General features: G+C 40.0%; 1 protein-coding gene across 1 annotated transcript in view; it reads left to right on the top strand.

The window, feature by feature from the left end:
• The window catches only part of LOC102291928 (thyrotropin-releasing hormone-degrading ectoenzyme), a 273,214-nt gene that overhangs the window by 99,471 nt on the left and 156,159 nt on the right, over nt 1-17,584 (top strand). The window contains exon 4 of the mRNA XM_042213580.1: nt 2,952-3,078. Coding sequence (XP_042069514.1) covers nt 2,952-3,078 — 127 coding nt within the window. The remainder of the gene's footprint in view (nt 1-2,951; nt 3,079-17,584) is intronic.

Here is a 17,584-nt window from a genome sequence, read left to right as displayed (position 1 = left end):
CTTCACGGAGGCTTGTAGCCTGTAGGATGGTCTGTCAGATGATTTGATTATGACATTTAGCCTAGTCTTTTTAAAAGGCTAAACATTTAAGATACTGTACTGATGGGAGGATTACACACCAACTTTTCTGGTGGCACCACCACAAGGTTCACAGTTGTGGCTTGGATATAGTTGTAGTTTAAAAGTAATCAAGAACTTTTGAATCAATTGCAGTAAAATTTGGATTCAAATATATATTTTCTTCAGGATAAAGCCAGACTTTTTATCTATAGTCAACCTTAAAATTTAGGATCATGTCAAACTGCTGGCATTAACTTTGACATTAAACTTGAATTTAAACAGACATAACATTGCAATGACCACTGGCAGGTTAACACAGATCCTCTCTTCATCATGTTCCTGGGTGGGATATATTAGAGAGCAAATAAGCATTTTATGTTAGAAGAAGTGTTAAATGCAGTAAATGTAGGCAAATGTAAGGATTTGAGCAAGTGTGCAGCTCTTGTGGAGTGTTCCCAGTCTGCAAGGGTCAGCATCTGCCAAGCAGTCCAAGGAAGGAACAGTGGTGAACCAGCAACAGAGTCATAGTAGCCAAGGCTCACTGATGCATGTGGGGGAGTGAAGACTGGCCTGTGTGGTTTGACCCAACAGATGACCTGCTGTAGCTCAAACTGTTGAAAAATGCAATGCTTGTTCTGATACAACAGCATCAGAAGAGAAGGCAAGCTGGCGGAGGCAATGTGATTCTTTGGGCAGTCTTCTGCTATGAAAACTTGAGTTGTGCCATCCATGTGGATGTTACTTTAACATGTACTACCTACCTAAGCACTGTTGAAGACCATGTACACCCTTTGATAGAACAGGGATAATGCGCCCTGCCACAAAGCAAAAATGGTTCAGCAATGGTTCGAGGAGCACAATCATGAGCCTCCAACTTCCCCGGGTCTCAGTCCAGTCTAGCATTTGGGATGAGCTGGACCAACACGTCTGATTTATGGAGGCCCCATCTTGCAACTTATAGGTCTTAAAGGATCTGTTGCTAACATATTGGTGCAGATACCACTGCACATCTTCAGCAATCTAGTGGAGTCCATGCCTCAGTTGGTCAGAGCTGTTTTGGCAGCAAACGGGAGACCAACAATAATAGCCAGTTGGTCATAATGTTATGCTGATTGATGTATAAGGGCAAGTAATACTTAAATGAATGAAGCCAAAGCACTGAGAAACTCGGCACTGCAACCTAGATCTCGTAATGCCCCATGGCCCACTTTGGATTTGTGTACAGATGAACGTACAAGTGTTCGAGTCCATACTGCATGAATTAAAATGGATTTCATTAGAAGTCAGTCAATATGTTACACTGTGTTTTGGTGAAGGTGTGCAATGTTAAAGGGGGTAAAAAAAAGACAGAAGTGAAGCTGCTGTCACCGCTCTACAGGGAAAGAGCTGTGATTTTGCTTTTACCCACAGCTTGTCAGGAGCTGTGAGGCACAAAAAAAGAACCTCTTCTCAAGTACAAATTGCCATCTTCACCAAACAATAGAATCACTTTCGAAAGAGCAGATGATCATTTTAATCCCAGCAACAGTGATGAGTTGGAGTGTCTCTCACACACACTTTGTCAGCATGTCATCCTGCAGTGGTTTAGAGGTCAGCAGCCTGACCACTGCATTTATAATTCTATTAGTTTTGACCACCAGCTAAGACCTGCTGACCTTCATCTTAAGTTCAGTTCCAGTGTGGCCATGGTTCAAGTCCAGATGCCACTCTGGGGTCCCATGTCAGGTCTTTGCTGAATTTTTCCTAGCAAAGGGGGTTGTTACTTTTGTTCTCCACTTGTCCAGTTTTCCCTATTTTGCACCGAAGGATAGGAACTTTTTGGCTAATAGCCCATTCAGGCTTCCCAGTGAGGATTACTTTGCTGGTATAAAATTACTATTTTACTCCACTCAAACTGTGTAATCTTTGGCATTTGTCATCAATTCAGCTAAAGAAATGGGGATATTTTTTTATGTTTTTGTTTATGTGACAGGCTATTAATAACAAACTGCATATGCAACTTAAAATTCAATCTTTCAATAATTTTCTGTTAAGTGCAGACACAACACTGGTTCATTCCTTTTTTAATGCCTGCTTTCCTATAAAAATGTCGAAAAAAAAGACCAAAAAGCCTGCAGAACTCTTTCTCAGGAGCACTTTAAAAGTTGCAAAATGTCTGGCTCCCTGGACACAAAATATAAAGAAATGCGGGGGGCTTGAGTAAACAGTCTGAATGAATAAATATTGCTACATGTCCAAAGAAAAATATGTAAATTTGATTTAGGGTGAACTGTCCTTTATAAATAAATGATGCAGCTGCTCCAACCCCTGTCCAATAATGAGCCCACACTGATCATTAGACTGTGTGAAATACTGGAATCCACCTGAAGCAGAACATTTAACATTCTTGTATTTTTTTTTGCTTCCATCTACAGTCGATATTCTTGCTCACAGCTGTAAATCAATTTTTTTCTTGTTTTATATTTGAACCAAATCAACCAGACTCCATTGTTCTGTCTGGAGAGCAGAATATGAAGTCGACCTGATTCACTTATTCTGTCTGTAGATGTGACCCACCTAACACGGACCTGATTCCATTTGTTTTTTCGCAAATTTTGAAGAAAACATCTCTCAAATATAATTTTTCCTTTCTGCAGATATAAACTTAAACTCTCTCTGATTGTATTATTTCCCCTGAAGAGTTTAATATACACGCAGCCTTCTCCTGTTTGTATCTGTCAAATTTAATTTCCTTTTCTGTATAGATTTGAAAAAAAAGTGGCTTAATTTCATTTTGTTCTCTGTAGAGCTGAGCATACACTAATTCCAATTTCCTTTCTCTGTATCTGTTTTTAGATCCATCTCAATTAAAATCAGCTTAATTCCATTTCTTCCTCTGTATTTGTCTTCAGATCCGTCTCTATGCTCGGCCAGATGCCATTTTGAGCGGAGCAGGGGACTACGCCCTCCACATTACTAAGAGGCTCCTCGGATTTTATCAGGACTACTTCAAAGTCCAGTACTCTCTGCCTAAACTAGGTAAGGCTGCTGACGTGCTGTCCTTCCTCTGACGTTATGTGGGCTCGTCTCCTTCATTGTCTTGCCAGGATCTGCTCAGTGTGCACCGCAGCTCTCTGACTGTGTGGAGATGAAGTAAAGTTGGGACAAAATACTTTGTTCTCCTGAAGTCTGATTTCCTGTCAGCTTTCATTAAATAAAAACCACACTGTGTACTTACCATCCCTCTGCCGATCCAAATTAGGAAAGGAAAAACAGCTTCCACTTCCTGGGTGTCTCATTTTAGGGAAGTCAGCCAACTCTTTGTCCTTTGTACAATTACTGTTAGGCTCATCAATTTTTACTCATATGGGGCAAAGAAAGCACACTGTCCTCCTTTTCCTTTTGCGTGTTGGGGGCTACAAAGAGAATAGGTCTGGGAATTGAACCTCAGCCAGTTCATGGCAGTTGTAGACATTAAGCACAGTCAGAGGGTATTTTTATTAAAGGAGAAAAGGGTTTGTCTTTACACGCATCAGAGTAAGGTTTCAAAGTACTGAAGTTCAATGCCAACTTTGTCCCTTCATCCTTTATATTTTTAGACTCTGTTATATAACTGGTTGAATTACAGTAAAAGTGTAAAAAATGTGATTGCCTCACTACAGACATAAAATAGTTTAAATGCCCTGTAGTTAATTCTTTGAAGCTTCTGAATGGATTTGTATGGCAGTGACAGCTGACCTTGGTGCACTGCAGCTCAGACATGAAACTAAACTACAGTGTTTAAAATGCAAGCTGTAAGTGGCAGTGAAAGGACTTCTATCAGCTTGCATGACAATTATTTTTTATTAATTTTTTTGAATTGATTAACACTGTTTTGTGTTTAGATTGCTAACAGCTAAATGAGTGGAATAATGTAACTGAAGCTGAACCTGAAGTTGAAACAAGTTTGAAAGAAGTTTTGAATGAGGTGGTAAAATGACTTAATGACTTCAATGAAATCAGCACATAATGGAACTGAAGATAAAGCTAAAGTTGGAAGAAGGTGAAGTGGTAACAGTCTTCTTGCTGTAGTCTTTTTGAGTCACTTAAAAGTCAACGTTTTGTAGTTTTTCTGTATAAATTACTCAGGGGTTGAAGTGGCATCCTAACATTGAGAGTAGCTCTGATTAGTTGCCGTGTGTTTGTTAGCTAGTCGAATATAAAAAGATATAACCAGACATTACAGAAGCTATCAGGATTTCTATACAGCATAAACTTAGTATAAAGACTTTTACACACTGGAAGTGTTAGGAGAAAAAAAACAACACAAAGTTTTTTTCAAAGTGTGTATATACATTTTTTTAATGTATATGCACACACGTCACGTTTTTGCAACCCGAGACTGAAAAACTGAGATTCTGGTTTCACAAAGAGAAGACAGCAGCACGGAGTATTTCATGGTTTGAGCCCAGATTTGAAGCTGTATTGGCAGTTGGGACCACATCTGAGGAGGCAAACAGATCATTTCAGAGAGCCGATTAATCTAGAGCAGTCTCTAGCTGTGTATCAGAGGTAATGAAGTATTAATTAACTATTTCTATATCATTGTATATTCAGTACTAGAGCACGAACTACAGGTCAGTGTAAACGGCTGCATTTTTAATGCACAAAATAGTCACAAAAACATCCTGTGCATCCTGTGTGTAAAACTTTTTAGAGGTCTGTGTGTTCTGTGAGTAAATCTAATTTCATCATCAGTTTAAAGATAAATTCGCTAGCTGGGACCACACCCTCAGTTGAGATGTACAATGGGTGATGGACTGTGGACTGATGCTGCGGTTTGGGGAAGGCCTCGGAGGGGACTGGCAGCAGTTCCCGGGCCAGGCAGATCCCCATGTACTTTTACTTGTAAAAGAAAAGAAGATGGGGGAGGGGGGTATGAAAAGCAGGTATTGGTGAAGGGGCATATATAGACTGAAGAGCAGATGGGGCATGGAGGTGGGTGTGGTCCCGCTTCTGGAATTAAGATAAAATACCCCCACTTGATGTCTGCTACCCTTTAATGTAGCTTAACACTGGCCATGAACATCACAGCCTGCTCTGCACCAGTCCAGCATAGTGCATTACTGCAGTCCTTACCACAATACTGTAAACCAACCAGTTTAGTCTGCAATGAACACTACTAAACCTGCCTATTCATCAAAATTTTAGTCACACATAATTAGTATACCTCAGCTTTTGAGATGTTTGCTAAATATAAAGCAACACGTTATGTTTAGATCAAATAGAAAAAAAATATCTAAAACTACAAAACGATACTTGTTGGGCTGTCCTTGCCTTTTAAAATAATTTAGTGCACCTCTTACCATGCCATCAACTGGAGGTAATGCCAGGCTTCAACACATGAAAAATTAACTGGCTTGGCAGTATCATGCATTAATCTGCCTATCAGATTTAATTGTGCATTAATTGAAGGTGTTGGAACATCATTCCAGGTCGTTCTGGTCCACTTTAACACCTAGTGTGGTCATAATTGCTGGATAAGAGGAACTTAATGGAATTCAAATTGAACCTTTAGTTGAAGAACTGTAAACGTGGAGGTGGCGGCAAAAGCTGAAAACATATGTATGATAGCTCATGTTATTAAAAGATGAAAATGAAAGTGCTGTCAAGCCATTTTTCAAATGCTGAGAGGAGATGAAGAGTCAGCTCAGCTGCGCAATAAATCAAAGAAATCTATATATTTGAATTTTAGATTCCTCACTGCCACTTTGTCTGTTTGTTGTTGTTGTTGTTTTTTATTGTAAAATTAAACGAAATGATCAAAAGTAATGAAAAGAAGAACTAGTAGCTAGAAATGTCCAGAAAATTTTAGGTTTTGGTATTATGTGCAAGTTTTGAAAAGGGATGTTGCTCCAAAGATTGTCCATGGGTTGCAAATGAAGTGTTGCATCTCAAGTGCAAACTGAATAACCATGAGTTTGTTCCAGATGCAGATAGTGGTAGATTGAAGCAGAGACACACAGCGAGATGGCAGCCAAATATGTGACCTCCAGTCCAGTGTGTTTTGCATAAAAGAACTCTTCAGTATACAGCCCAGAATTCAGAAAAGGTCTGGAGGCTTTCCAGTGGTGTATAAGATGTCTTATCTGTGGGCACAGCAGAATTCTGCAATTTGCATTCAGAAGGAAATTGCTCTAAATCTGATTTAAATTTTACTCAGACATTATGGATTAAGTGAAGCGAGCTCCAAATGTCTTTAAAATATTTTTTACTTTTTCATAAGAATGTAGTGGGAGCCAGTGGTGCTGTGCTGCATTTGAGATTTTCTGTCATAATTCAGTTTTTTTTAATTCCAAAAAGATGTGTCGAGTGAAGGGTAACAGAGACCATATTGTATTAATCACTGCCAAGAAACACTGTAGTGCTCACAAATGCCTCTGCATTGTTCTATAGTCTTGGTAAAAATAATAAATGATAACATAATAATTTAATTATAAACACTTGGAATTAAATATATGTGTGCTTCCTAGAATTAACTGTACATTCATTTTTATATATTGTCACTTGGTCAGACAAACGTCTGGCTATGAAATTGACTTCTTTCTCTTGTTACCCTTTCTGACACAGCTGTCTCAGATATGATGGTGTCACTTCAGTTACCTGTGTTTCCAACCCTCAGACACACCTGCCTGAGGGCTGTCAAACCCTGCTGCTATAAACGGTCCACCGTCATATTAAAATTAAGACTTTATGTCTGTGTGAATAAAAAAAAGTCCAATCAAAATCCACTAAATTGCAAAGAAAGTTTACTTTAAGTGCAAGGACGATATAGATATGTCCACCATCACTAGTCTGTAGTGATATTATCTGACTAAACATACTATCAAACTCTCTCCTGAGGGCTTTTCCTTCAAGATGGATTGATGTTTCAGCGTGCTTTGATAAATAAAATGTTCAGTTAAAGGATAACATGAAGCTTTGATCTTTATTTTGACAATATGGTTTGATTCATGGTTCATGTTGTGCTTGATTTTCCTTTGCTGTTATGTTACTGACTGACCTTCTTTTCAACATCCTGTCTGTGTCTTCCTGTCTGCACCCTTTACACTCACACTGTAAAACTGAATAAAAAGTATAAGGGAGAAATGAGTACCAAAGTAAAACAGGAAGTAACTAATATAAAGGTTAGACAGTGGCACTTGTTGAAGGCCTATACCCACATAAGGTGTGGTGTGGTATACAGCAAACAACCAAATGTGTGAGTGCTCACCACTGTACTGTGCTTTCACTCACCAGTCATTTTAAAAACAAATCCAAAAAACTAACTCCTAAAGTCAAAGTAATTCTAAGCTTATACCAAAATAAAGTTCTCTTTTTTAGAGTGAGGACAGCTGTCATGCTTTGCATAATTGACTTGGAAGCTTGTTTTTAATCAAAGCATGCCACTTTAAAGTGTTTCAAGTGTCATGTCAACACATTTGAATATTTTTGCTTGGCATTTTAATGCTAGTTAGTATTTTTCCTCTGCTTTACCAGAAACATGAGCTGACTGAATCAGTCAGTCGAAACTTTATAGCAGTATGAGCCTTTTTCGTCTGTGCGTCCTGGGCTTTCCTCCTATAAAACCTTCAGCCTTTCTGCAGCAGTATATATGTGCAGCCATATTTGCTATGTAGCTGTGCTATTTGCTATGCTTCTTCCTGCCCAGATTAATGAATCCTCTCAGAACAGTCAAATTTCATCTCATCCTCCTGCTCCTTTTCTTCTCGTGTCTTTATAATTGTTTGTGTTTTATTCTTCTGACCTGCCAGAATCAATTAGTTGTGTTACAGCGGTACATTTCTTTTTTCCTCTCCTCACCCAAACAAGCTAATGTGATCACTGAGGCTCCATATTGTATATGTCAGACACTTTCTTGCTGTCTACATTCATCCATCACATTAGAAATTCACTTTCAGTCAAAGCTTCCTGTTTGTTTTCATCGCCTCAGATTAGGCCTGACATTTAATTCCACCCTCCCTGACCTTTACAGTGATATTAGCAGCATTAGCAGCATTAACGAGCTGCCCCATGCTGAGTTAAAGGTGATGTCACATCCTGTGGTCCAGACCTGGCTGCACAAAAGTGTCAGGTTAAAAGCTTGAACCTCTTTGATGTCAGGTTGTGAGGAACGGGTTTTATTGGCCTCCCGAATCTGCCTTATCTTTTATATAATGTAACAGAAACGAGGTTTTCATACGACAGCAACGATGTAATTGAAACTAACTGTAGAAGGTAATGAGGAGTAATGAAGAGTAGTATGTAAAACAAAACAGGCAGATAAGTCTGCATCATGTGCATTGTAGCATGTGCATTAAGTTAATTCCAGATACTGCAGTCCACCTCAAGGCACTTGCATGGGTATATTATATATGTATATTGAAAGCATATGGCTTTCACAGGGATTCAACAATAGAGCGAGGACATTTAATGAAGGGAAAGATAAATATGGAGTGATGTGAAACAAAGGCTCCCCTGTCAGAACCAAGGAAGATGCAGTTTATAGGTGGAGCATGAGACCCCTGGGCTAGCAGTGACTGCAGCATGATGACAGTAAAAGATGCACCAGAGATCTTGTAAGCAAAATTGTAATTTAACTTGGAAGTTAAGTAATTGTCTGATGGAATACCATGTACAGAAATAATTATCCGGTGCGGATAAAGTCATACAGTGTGTCTTAATTTGAGTACTCCCATTAGTACACATCATGCAATGGAGACTGTATCCTATGTGCGTACTTGTCTAGCTGATGAATTTTAATAAGGACTAGTATTTCTGAAACAGTGATTTGTACACCTAGAGGAACATTTGTGAGGCTTGACTATGATTGCCGTACCAGCCAGGAGCATTATGGGTGGGATTCAAATTTAAGCAATGTTCACACTGGAATTTTAGCCGACCCGAGAGTGATTCTTTTCTGAAGTTTTCTCTCATATCTGTGTTTGAGACACTGTGAATTTTTAAAAACTTATCTTAAGTCCACAGTAAACCCACATTTTCCATCATGCCTAGTTGTGCAGGATAGAAGTTGATAGAGAAAAGATGTTTCAGCCGGTTAGCGTGCTGTCACTGTGATCCTGAACAACAGTCAGACTCTCATACGGATGAAGAGTCACCCGAGGGCTGTTGTGTTACTGTGCCAAACAGTAGTCCAGAAATCCCCAGATGTCCTCCCAGTTTACTGTTTTGAAGTTTTGAAAACTCATATTAGATCCAAACTCAAGTGTCAGCTGTGGTAAATACACGAGTGCAAAGAGAGCAAAGCCTCTGTGTGAATTCCTCTTTGATTTGACTTTCTGTTTTAAATTGAGTCAGATATTTCCTGTATGTGAATGAAAGTAAATGTGTGTGTGTGTGTGTGTGTGTGTGTGTGTGTGTGTGTGTGTGTGAGAGAGAGAGAGAGAGAGAGAGAGAGGGACATAATGCGTGTGTGTCAGCAGCGACTGAATGCAGTCTTCCATTAAAAATGAGTTTTGTGGGCGTTCCCCTGTTCATCTACATATAAGCACGTAATCATGGAGTATGTGTCCATTCATACTGATGTTGACATCAGTTTTTACCACAGTTTGCCTCTAACCCCGTCCTACTGTTGCCATCTTTCTGTCTTTCTCTGTGTGTGTGTGTGTGTCTCTGTCTGTCTGTGTGTGTGTGTGTGTGTGTGTGTGTGTGTGTGTGCATGGTCCCAAAGCCTCAGGGCTCCATCTGTTGTCATGCAGGGCATCAAGCTCCCCTGAGAGAGCGAGAGAGAAATGATGAGCTGAGATACAAATTTAAAGGGACAGAGGGAAAACTGCTCTGCACAGACCGATGACAGGCCATAAAAACAGAGTAATAGCAGGAATAATTTTGGCTAGTTGTCCTGTTAGAGACAAGCGTTAAGATGTCAGTCTGTCTGTCCAGCTCTTCTTCTGCTTCACATATTCCAACATCTACAGCTAAAAAAGTACAGAATGTATCTGTTGGATGATAATTAACCCAAACAGTGTCTTTACTAGCTGGATAAATTCTGGATATAATGTATATGGACATCATGGAACTCAGAGCTGTTGGGTTGTGGTTAGATTGGACCATGGTTTTAGTCACAGATAAATATCAGGAATCATCCTTGCATTTCCTGGAAGTTTCCACAAAAATCTATGGCATCACTTTAATACAGTCCACTGTTGGTAGCATAGTTTTATGCACAAATCAGACACTACTAAAATTATGTTTCCTGTTTGTGCTTTAAAGTAGGTGTAGAAAACGTGATCATTGGAGAAACAATTGTACATTTAAGGGATAAAAAAAATGGTGATACAAGTATTTTGCAAAGTGTGGTGAGCCAAATGACTGGCAAATGAAACTAAAGAAGTAACATTATTGGTGACATTAGCACAGATTTTAATCCAGCTGTGTAAAACCAATACAATTCAAGCATAGCTACTTCAGAAAGGTCACAAAGTCTTGACACCCTTACATTCATCCAGCTGGCAATTCTTATAGAAGATGCTTCAGTCCACTCACAGCTGCATTTGTCAATATTATATAGTTTTGCAGTATAATGGCCATGGTTAGTTCCTTGGAGCTACGTTACAAAATATATCTGAGTTCTAGGATTGATTGTCATCTTTCCACTTTTTAAAATCCTCTCTAAGTTTGGATGCTAATGTTTGTAAACTTCCGTCTATTGAATTATAAAGACTGTCCATTGACTTGCATTTGCGTTTGTCCTACTTAGAGCAGACCATCATCTATGTGTTATACCTGTGTATTGTCACCAGGGGGCACTGTCAAAGATGTTGAATAACTTGTCTGTGTGCTTCTCTTGCTTGTATTTGTGTTTTTGTTGGCCGATTAGCTGAGTTCCTGCTGTGGAGAAGACCAAAGTAATAATATAGTTGTTATAAAAAAGTTTGTGTTGTTATCTCTGTTTTTTTATCTTTAATGTTTTTTGTGGTCATCATTTTTATGGTGCACCCTGCTGACACTCCTGTACTGCACACAGATGTGTCTGTTTAGTTTGCATGCCCATAACCCTTCACTCTGTTTACCTGCTCAAACTGACAGAAATGTGATACCCGAAATATGGAATTGCACTTTAGGCCATTAGCTGCTGCATTTCACAAATATTTACCAGTTGTCAGAGATGTGGGTGTGAATTCTTATTTATCTTTATAAATATACCATCCGAATTCTTAATGTGCACTTCATGGAGCTGTATTGACAGTGCAGATTATTCACAATAATGTGAAGTTTAAATACCAAAGTATGGAATTTGAGACACAGAAAAAGTTCCCATATAAGGAATCTTTCTTACTTTTTCATAGTTTTTGTTTTCTTTTATAAAAGAGTGGCATTTATTAAGAAAATGTTTACTTTTTTGGCCAAGTTGCTAATTGTTACTTTTCAAACATGGCAAGTAACAACAATGGATGACGTTCCCAACAAATCCCAACGTTAACATGACACATACTTTATATTTCACATGCTTGTAATTAAAAAAAAAATCATCTGTACAGTATACTTATCAAATAAATAGATCTTCTTCCAGTGCAAAGATTTTACTACATAAAACTGGACTTGAGTAAATGTACCTGGCTGTGGTTTCACTGGTGCATAATTTCACTGAAGCTATACAACTCACTTCAAATATGGCCTCCAGCTCTAAGCAAGGACCAAGTTACACCTGCTCAGGGAAAACGTCTGGCTACATCAGTGGTTCCCAAACTTTTTTTGCTAGGGCCCTCTTTGTTTTACAAGAAAAAAATGTCTCTCTGTGCAAAATGGGTTTAAAAACATAAACAACTGTGGGATACTGTTAGTCCGTGAACTGGGGGAACACATTGTGGCAGGATCAGCCTGATATTATTTGTATCCCACTGTAACTTTACTGTATAAAGAGCTAACATCTCCAAAATGTCAGGAGTAGTTAGTCATTACAAGAAGTGTTTGTGAACTACAAATCAAGAATGTGGGATACTGTTTGTCCGGGATTTGAACAGCCCAGCGCTGCTCCCACCGCAGGGGAAACCAATTCTGCAGGGGAGACCTACCTCGGCACTTGTGCAGGTGAAGCCAAAGGGAAGACATGCTTCACCATATTTTCTAGTCTTTGGCTTAGAATGAACTTGGTTTGGAAACATATTCAGGTATGCTTTATCTCCTGCTTTGCGTTTGTGTGGCCGCCCCGCGCAAGCAGTGTCCAAGCGTGGTTTTTTTGCCCCTTTTCATACCACGCCCCCCCCTGCAATGGCTCTGCGCCCCACCCAAAACCCCTAGGGGGCGGGCCCCACACTTTGGGAAGCTCTGGGCTACATCATGTCTGAATTTTAAGTTACCACATTGACCTCAAGCAGAGCGCCAGCTGAAGTTACACACAGATGCAACAACAGCTGCAAAATTCAAGTTTTAGGAAGCTTAGCCAATCAGATGTTGTTTCTCATGATAACAACAGATGGGTTATCTCTGCAAACACTGACTGGATTCAGAGTGTGCAAAACGCTTCACACACAGTAGAAATCCATTAGTGACTTTCTGAATTTTTCAATATTTCAAAGGATCCAAGTGAAGATTATAATCTCAAAAGCCTAAATCTAATGCTGCTTCAGCAGATGTCAGGTGCAGTCTCTGTTCTGTACTGCTGAACTTCAGAAGAAGCAGGATGGAAAAGCCACAAACCTTTTATTCCACCCATCCATCTATCCACTACTGCTTGTCCAATTCAGGGTGGAGATGTGGCTGGAGCCTATCTCAGCTGTCATAGGACGAGGAGAGTGGTACACTGTAAACAGGTCATCAGATAGATGCTGAAATTTACACCTATGACTAGTTTAGACACACCAGTTGACCAACCATGAATGTCTTTGGACAGCACAGATCATTGCTTCATATCAACAAGGTCCTGGGTTTGAATCCACTGGCCTGACACATTCAGCTATGTGGAGTTGCATATTCTCCCTGCGTCTGTGTGAGTGGATACTCATTCCACAGAATTTTTCATTATGTGATGATTACATACCAAGAGTAAGGCTACGTTCACACTGTAGGCGAAAGCGCATCAAATCCGATTTTTTTGACCCTATGCGACCCATATCCGATCATGGTATGACAGTGTGAACGGCACAAATCCGATATTTTCAAATCCGATCTGGGTCACTTTCGTATGTGGTACTGAATCCGATACATATCCGATGTTTTAGAAAGCGACTGCTGTTTGAACGGTCATGTCGCATTAAATCCTTCTTTTACATCACTGACACAAGACAGACGCGCCCAATAAGACATCGCGAACGCTTCCTGGCCATCTGGTGAAAGTGCTGGGAAGACAACGTTGGAGAAACGTGAACATTTTATTTGTACTGTATAATCTGCAGATTCTGACAGAAATCTGCAACTATCCTTTGAAGCACCACTCCTCTAAAACAGCAATAATGATAATTATTTTGTTATTTACATTATTATGTAAATAACAAAATAACTTAAAGCAAAAATTGGGAAACGTAAAGTCCGAAGTCTTTATATTAAGGGCCATCAGTCAAACAATATTGTTTGCTCTGGGTCTAAACAGAGCGCGTTGTGTGTGATGCCTTCTTTTGCGCATGCGGGCCGCTTTGAGGGTTCACACTAGAGCGCCTTTGCTGTCCCATTTTATTTGTAGTGTGAACGAGCAGACAAAAAAATTGGATTTGATCAAAAAATCTGAATTGAGCATTAAGACCTGCAGTGTGAACGTACCCAAAGACCCCCCGGCAGATTCAGACTCACAACAGTTCAAAGGTTTTATTTACAATCTCAGGGTTAAATAGCAAAGTCAGCTCAAGTGAAATTTTTCACTAAGAGGAGCAGGCAGCTTGCAATCTTTCAGTGACGCTGGAAGAGTATTTACAGAGTTCCCAGTGAAAACTGAAGTTAATCCACGAGACAAGGTTCCAGCAAACTAAGTGGAGCCCACCAAGAGCCTCATAGGAGAGGAGGCGAGAATGTGAATCACAACCAGGAAATTATTGTGAACATTTAGACTTTGGAGCCCAATCTGAAGCAAGTGGAACAATCTGGCAATGAATGGAAGGAAAGCCCTCCTTAAGTACTGATCATCATTACTGATAATGATGCAGGTGTGATTGGGGCTTCCAATCACCAAAAAGGAGAAGCATGACACACTAAAGTAATCAATCTAAGTCAAGTATCTATCTTTTTAACTTGTAGCTGAGATTGTTAACTTAAACGAATGAAGTGGTTGGGAAGCATCCTTTCCTATCAAGTATTTCCCAAAACAATCACAGGTAAAGGCTACAAATAAATCATATTTAACTTACATAAGTCTCTCCTTCTTCTTACTGTTCTCCAAAGAATGGTTCAGAGGGAAACTCCCAGTCGGTCACAGCAGTGCTGCTGCCTCGGCCTAGTTCTGCTGTAGATCTCTTGCATTTCAAAGGAAGTTCTTCCTCCCCACTGTTTCCAAGTGCTGGTCACGGGGATTGTCTGAATGTAGTGTTTACTTTACAGTTCAAAGACCTTGAAGCAACTGTTTTTGTGAACACATAATACCTTTTGTGCCTGTTGAGCATGAAAATCTGGTTTCTTGGGTAAAGTTGAAACTTTGACTCCTGGCCTCATAGTTACTGACGTACAGTGTGACTTTCCTGCCTGTCTGCCAAACAGTCCATCACTTCTACCACAAAAAGGCAAAGAAGCAGAAATCTGAAGCAGAAATTTCATTTGTGAAGAAATGCTCTGGAGGAGTGAGGAGAGGCTTTAGATGATGTATTTTATTATTAAGTCAAGTTTTAAAATCCTAGTCCGGCCAAGGTGTAAAATTTACACACCTATACCTTTTTTATTTGTTCCCCTCCTCTATTTCTTCACTTCCTTTACTTCACTTTCTTGTTGCTTGCAAATGAAACCCAGAGATACTTGAGCTCTTTCACTTTCAGCCCAAACCCAGTCCCACCCTGGGAGTTATTTTTTCCTCTCGTTCTTTTCAATCGTGAAGTCGAGATAACTAAAGAAGCGATAAGGGGCCTCTCCGGGCTTCCGTAGGAATTTATTTGACTGTTCCAGCGGAGCAGAAATCTTGCCGCAGCAGAGTGAGCAGAGGCTCAGGTGATCCGACTGTCAGGAGAATTACACTGAATATCTGAGTGTGTCTGAACGTGTGTGTGAACACGCCAAGTGGACTAATGTGCTCTGTTGAGTTCTGGCTCCATCTGGGATCCACAGAGAGACAGCACCGCCTGAGGTCCAGCACACGCGCCGAAACACACAAACCTACATTCCTCCACTTCTGTATCTTTTCATCTTTTCTTTCGGTCTTTCGTTTTCTTCCTCTTTGTCCCTGGCTCTTTCTCTCATGCCGTCGCCTCGGGGTGACACACAACAGCAGATGGACTAGACTAAAACGCTCACATGACCACGAGCACATATATTAAATCGCACACACACACACTCACACACACACACACACACGTGCAGAGCTGCAGGCCAGTCAGCTGTCTGCCTGCTGCTGCCTCAGTGAAGATGAGAGCCGGAGTCTTTTCCAGTCATCCGCCTCATTCAGAGCTGTTTGAAAGAATTTAGCATTAATATTCAATAAAGTGAAGAAGACATTGTTTTACAGAATGCAGACTTTACAAAGTTTCCCCACAGAACAAAAAGAATGTGAACCTATTTTACCCTGCAGTACATTGTCTAGCTTAGAAAAACACACATTTCAAGTTTCTGATGAAATCCCAATGCGTCCAAAAGATGTTGAATTTATCGGGCTCAACTCTGGAGAAATGTATGCTGAATGATTCCCAGCCTGGACGTCTGAAGTATATCCATTTGATGAATGGTGCAATCACAAACGTATAGTATTATTGGATGGAGTATTTCAGTGTTGGAATCAAATAAACAGTATAGGCTGGGGAAATAACACCACCAGTACTGGGGGGGAAAAGAACGAGGTATCATTTTCTCTTAAACCCACATTTGCATCACTAAAGTTGTCTGAGACTCACCGGGGCCCTTTTGGCAAATATTGAAAACTCAGAGTTTATTTCTTATGCCTGAATCATGCTTGTACTGTGAATCTTTGTAGAGCCCACAGTGTAGCCTTTGCACATGGTCGCCAACAGTCATACCTGTGAGGCTTGCATCTGCATCAATGTGTAGTTAGATTTTATAGGGAGGTGCACTTGATCTTAGGGTTTAGGGTTTCAGAAGGGGTTGCAGTTATGAGATTGCAGATTTAACACAGAAGCAGTAACATGTTTAAATATTTGCTTCTCTTAATCTGGACCCCAAGCAGTCCCATGGTCCTAAAAGTCCAGAGAGCTGAAAAAAATGTATACTCTATTATAAGTGCTCATATGGGGACAATTTACTCTAAGAAAAATAGTCAATTGTACTGCAAGCAATTAAAACTTTGCTACTGTATGGTTGTGCCACAACATCTGCTTTTCCCATGGTGCAACACACTGCTCTTTCAACTGCACATTTTGGCTTTTTCTCCAACTAACTGATGGATATGGCAAAATATCCAAGTCCAAAGCAGTTAAAAGCAGGACCCTCACAATGTTTAGTGATTTGTCTGAGTTATAGTTTTACAGGTTTTCTTTGTCTTTCACTGTAAAATCAAAATGCATTTAAGATTAGATTTTTAATGCAACATCTTGTAGTTTCTTAAAATGTTTCTTTATCAGGTAGCTAAAATGCAACCAAACTATAACCCCACCTGACTACTGTGGCCTACAAAGGACTTGTTAAAAAATGTCAGTGTTGCACTAAGAACAAGTGAAATGTTCAAGCCATTACTTGTTTCATTTTAATTATAAAAGTAAAGGAGATTTTCTGGAGTCTGCATGCTGATTGGAAACCTTTCTTCTCCACTTATCAGCTCCTCTTACTGCTTTTCTGTCCTTTAAAGATGCTCAGAATAAATTCTCTCTGTTGACTTTGTACTGCAGGCACAAAAAAGATGGAAAATGAATGAAGATCTTATCACTGTTATCCTCCTCTAAAGTCTTTTAGCTACAATTTCTTTCCATGACCTCGCTACTGAAAGGTAATTTGGAGCCCAGTCTGTGGTTCAAAGGACAGGATGGATGAGCGCTGGGTCTCTTTAGGACACTGTCTCTGTTTCAAAGCAGTTTGGGAAACAGCCAGAGGTGAGGAATTTATTTCCAGCAGTGAGCAAAGCAGAGCCCAACCATCCAGGACCTCTAAGCAAGAGTTTAAAGGGATTATTTCCAAACAGCTAGAGGATGACAGTCACAGATGAGACTGGATGTCTCAGATCCTGAGGAGATACTGAGGTGAATTGATTTCACCGAGGAGAGCAATGGTCTGTGGCCTTCACCTGCTTAACCATTCCCTCTTTGGAGGTTGCATTGTCGTTGCCTTCTCAGTGAACCTGTTGCCACTTTTCTAACTGGTCAGAATGATTTTTCCTGAAGTTTAACTGGCTTTGAATAATACTGTGATGATCTTCCCATCCATCCATCCATCCATCCATCCATCCATCCATCCATCCATCCATCCATCCATCCATCCATCCATCCATCCA

This window comes from Haplochromis burtoni, unplaced genomic scaffold, assembly GCF_018398535.1.
Source record: "Haplochromis burtoni strain Fernald_Lab_line unplaced genomic scaffold, NCSU_Asbu1 Contig_456, whole genome shotgun sequence".
NCBI classification, from domain to species: Eukaryota; Metazoa; Chordata; class Actinopteri; order Cichliformes; family Cichlidae; genus Haplochromis; species Haplochromis burtoni.
Note: the sequence above shows the minus strand (reverse complement) of the source record. Positions and strands in the feature narration are given on the sequence as shown.